Source organism: Camellia sinensis, chromosome 9, assembly GCF_055761805.1.
Source record: "Camellia sinensis isolate YWXY chromosome 9, ASM5576180v1, whole genome shotgun sequence".
In the NCBI taxonomy this organism is placed as follows: domain Eukaryota; kingdom Viridiplantae; phylum Streptophyta; class Magnoliopsida; order Ericales; family Theaceae; genus Camellia; species Camellia sinensis.
The window spans coordinates 139,572,994-139,576,953 of record NC_138969.1 but is presented as its reverse complement, the minus strand read 5'-3'; the positions used below and the strand labels follow the sequence as shown (position 1 = coordinate 139,576,953).

The 3,960-nt window shown below is 33.3% G+C and overlaps 1 protein-coding gene across 1 annotated transcript; it reads right to left on the bottom strand.

Annotated features, from left to right (window-relative positions):
- Positions 1–2,398: 2,398 nt before the first annotated feature.
- On the bottom strand, positions 2,399–3,112 carry LOC145799777 (uncharacterized). The gene is made up of 3 exons (XM_082889414.1): positions 2,884–3,112; positions 2,701–2,802; positions 2,399–2,538 (listed from the first exon to the last, which is right to left on the bottom strand). Exons 1-3 carry the CDS (start codon positions 3,110–3,112, stop codon positions 2,399–2,401), a joined length of 471 nt encoding a protein of 156 aa, XP_082745540.1.
- Between the last annotated feature and the right edge of the window lie 848 nt (positions 3,113–3,960).

Genomic DNA, 3,960 nt, shown 5'->3' with positions numbered 1-3,960 from the left:
GGATTTTACTAGAATAGGTGCGATCATAAATAGGTTTGATCAGGACTGATTGGTGATGAATCAGAATATCTTTGTAATAGGTAATTGTTTTATCTGGATGTGGAAGAATGAAATGGCATCCAGATCCAAAAGAGGATCGAGCAAGTTCATGAATAGTTTGACTCTTGGGATGACTCGGCTCTTTGAAAAAGAGGTTAGTGGAAGTGGATTTAACATAATCAGATCGAGCAGACCTGATTGGATTAGCAGGGAATGGAGTAACTGAAACTGCTTGGCTGGAAGAAGCAAAAGGATCAAATCCAAAGTAGAGGAGTAATTAGGTCTTGGAATGTTACCAAGAACTTGGTAACGGTTAACCATTTTCATCTCTGCATAAAAGTAAAATTTTACTTTACTCTAAAATAAGAGTAAATTGTTATACTCTGAATCTAAAAGTAATATTTTACTCTGCATAAAAGTAAAATTTTACTCTGAAATAAGAGTAAAATGTTACAGAAAGAATCTAAAAGTAAAATTTTACTCTGCATAAAAATAAAATTTTACTCTGAAATAAGAATAAAATGTTACACTCTGAAGAGTTAAATGTTACAGCTAGAATTTAAAAGTAAAATTTTACTTTGTATAAAAATAAAATTTTACTCTAAATAAGAGTAAAATGTTATACTCTGAATCTAAAAGTAAAATTTTACTCTTTTTACTCTGTATAAAAGTAAAATTTTTCTCTGAAAAATGAGTAAAATGTTAAACTCTGCACAAAAGTAAAATTTTACTCTGAAAAATGAGTAAAATTTTACACTCTGAATCTAAAAGTAAAATTTTACTCTATATGAAAGTAAAATTTTACTTTGAAAAACGAGTAAAATGTTAGACTCTGAATCTAAAGGTAAAATGTTACTCTACACAAAAGTAAAATTTTACCCTCTATAAAAGTAAAATTTTAGTTTGAAATGAGGTAAAATTTTAATTTAAAAGTAACATTTTACTCTGAAATAAAGTTAAATTTTACTGTGCAACCACAGGCTCATCACACCCATAGACAACTATTCAACAACATAGTAAATTTGTACTTTGAAAGGCAGTAAAGTTTTACTTTCATGTGAATGATAACAATGTTTTACTTTGGAAAAGTAAAATTTTACTCTGCAATAAAGTAAAAGTTACTCTGAAATACTGGAAAATTTTACTTTGAAAGCACAGGCTGAGCACAACCATTTCAAACCTTCACACTTACTGAACAAACTCCATTATAAGTTCATTTACATGAAACTTATTCAACCACATTAAAAAATATATTAAAATGTCAAACTCAACCACAAAGCAAATCATAAACTTGAACAGACAACCATTCAAGAACATAGTAAAAATGTCTTTTATTGCAATGTCTCCTTACAAATGTAGTCTAAAATACTATACTATTATTGCTATGGACTATTTATTGCAGAAGAACTGCATTATTTTCATACTTCTATTACAAAATCAATAATGTCTTTAACGACAATGTCTCCTTGCAAGTCTTCCTATTATTACTGTAGTTCTCGTATCTACCACACTGCACTAGTCTTATCTTCTCACCCCTAGATGGAATCCTATTCTTCCTTGGCTTACCAGGTGGCTTCTTACAAATTGGAAGAAGGACAACAAGATCATCCATACCTACAAGAGGTTTCTTAACAGTGGGTATTGGATAAACGGACTAAACATAGCAAGCTTTGAGCTTGCTAGTGTAATAAAATGGTTCCACATGTGCATACAAATCACCTCCGCTCTTTTGGATAGCGGTCGCCGCATGAGCACAAAGAAATCCATTCGATTGTCATTGGTAACATGAGCAAGTTCTATTCAAGAGGTCAACGCTAACCGATGGCGGGGATTGAACCTCAAAAACATGATCACTTGAACGACTAACTAACCAAGTTCTTCCAGTTTTAAGAGCATTTACTAATATTGAATCCATCTCCGGACAAAGAAAAGTATTCCATTTCTTAGCTTGTTCTCTCATTCTTGACATCAAATCCATGATCTTCAACCTAATTGAATCAATCATCTTCGTAGTGTGCAAATGAGGAGCTTGACTGATCCATGAATTGAAAGACTTTGCCACATTCGAGTGCATTTCACCGTATTTTTGTCATTTAAAATATGCATTAGTCCACTTGTCATAGGGCAAATTGGATAGAAACATACAAACGATCCCTTTCCCCTCATCTTGTAATTCTTTCAAGCACTGATTAAAACATCCCATTCTCAGAGCATAAGCACATGAAGAAAACAAAAAAAAAACTATTCTACTCCTGAAAGTATTGCTAAAACTTGGACCAGAGAACCTTTCCCTCAAATTGGCCTTCAAGTGTTAGAGACAAAAATAGTGGTAAGCAGTAGGAAAAACCTTGGGTAAAGCCTACAAAAGTCCTGCGTTCCAATCAGATATGAAGGCAATTGGTCTTTCATCCAACAATATATTCAACAAATACATAAAAAACCATTCCCAACTGTCTGTAGTGTCCGTATCTACAATTGTCATTGCAAGAGGGAAAAAACCTGAAAAATAACATTTTACAATAAGTAAGTATATTAAACGAAAAAGACAAATATAGTAGCTTTTCATTCTGAATAATAGTAACATGTTACTCTGAAAATAAGTAACATGTTACTCTGAGAATAAGTAACTTGTTACTTTCGAATTAACTATAGAACATCTACTTTGATCCCCATCCTTCGCTGCAGCTGTTAACAAGGTGTCCTTATATTTCCCCTTCAGAAAAGTTCCATCGATAAACAATAGAGGACGACAATGCCTAAACCCTTGAATGGAAACATTAAACGCAACAAAAAACCTCTTGAACCGTCCACTTTAATGGTTATAGTCAAGATGCAAATAGCTACCAGGATTTGTGCTCATCACAATATCCATATACCATCGAATCTCATCATAAGACATAGAGAAATCTCCAAAAGTAGTAGTCATAGCTTTCTCAACTCCCAACCAAGCGTGATTATACATAATGGTGAGCTTGTATTGATCTATAAATTGACCCACAACATCAATTGGACGACTTTGGGGATTCCCACGAACTTCATTAACAATCAAACTTGCAATCAAATTTGAACTCATCCTTGAGTTTTTAGAAGTACGAACTGCAGCTCCACAAGTATGCTCATCATGTAGAGTCCTAATGTAGAAAAAATTATTAGCACTTTCTAGAGATGCATGTACTGGCCATAAACAAGCTTTGGACTACCGTATTGAACACACAAAAGTGACCCGACACTTCTCATTCTTCACATACACAAACTCAAATCCTATCTCAATGACATATTTACATAATGCAGTCCGGAAATCCTTTGCACCTCCAATAAATCTTTAACCTACATGAGTAATTCCGTTCACCCATCCATAAGACAACAAAGTCATTTCTTCATGTTGACAAAACATAGGGAGTAAATCCATTTCATGATCAGTAATGTTGGATCCACTAGCGTCCCCTGATTCTCTAACTCCATGTTTTCCATTTGAAATGCCCATTTCAGTAATAGTCACATCAACCCGGTCAACACCAAGGGGATAAACAAGCGACAACATATTCTGAAAATCAGAATCATCATCAATCATGCATTGCGAATGTCCAGGCAAACAGTACAATAACAGTATGCAACCACTACTGTCAAACTTCTTCAATTTACAACTTAGGAAATCAGTTAGATCCTTCAACGTGCAGTTTGACACAACCTTGAACACAATGGCACGATCACCATACTTGCATAACAACATAAGAGGTGGAACCATTTTACAAATCTGCAATCAATTAACAGTAAAAATTTATTGTCAATTAAAATAAAATTTTACTGTCACTATCAAAGTAAAATTTTACTATCAATATCAAAGTAAAATTTTACTGCCACTACAAGTCCAAAAGTCAATTTGTGTTTAGTTTGAATTGATAAAATTTTACTGTGGCTTAG

Coding starts and splice junctions, on each gene's coding strand:
- LOC145799777 (XM_082889414.1), bottom strand. CDS start 3,112: ATGAGTTCAAATTTGATTGCAAGTTTGATTGTTAATGAAGTTCGTGGG. Junction 2,803..2,883: donor TGTGATGAGCACAAATCCTG/GTAGCTATTTGC, acceptor TTTCCATTCAAG/GGTTTAGGCATTGTCGTCCT. Junction 2,539..2,700: donor AGCGAAGGATGGGGATCAAA/GTAGATGTTCTA, acceptor GTTATTTTTCAG/GTTTTTTCCCTCTTGCAATG.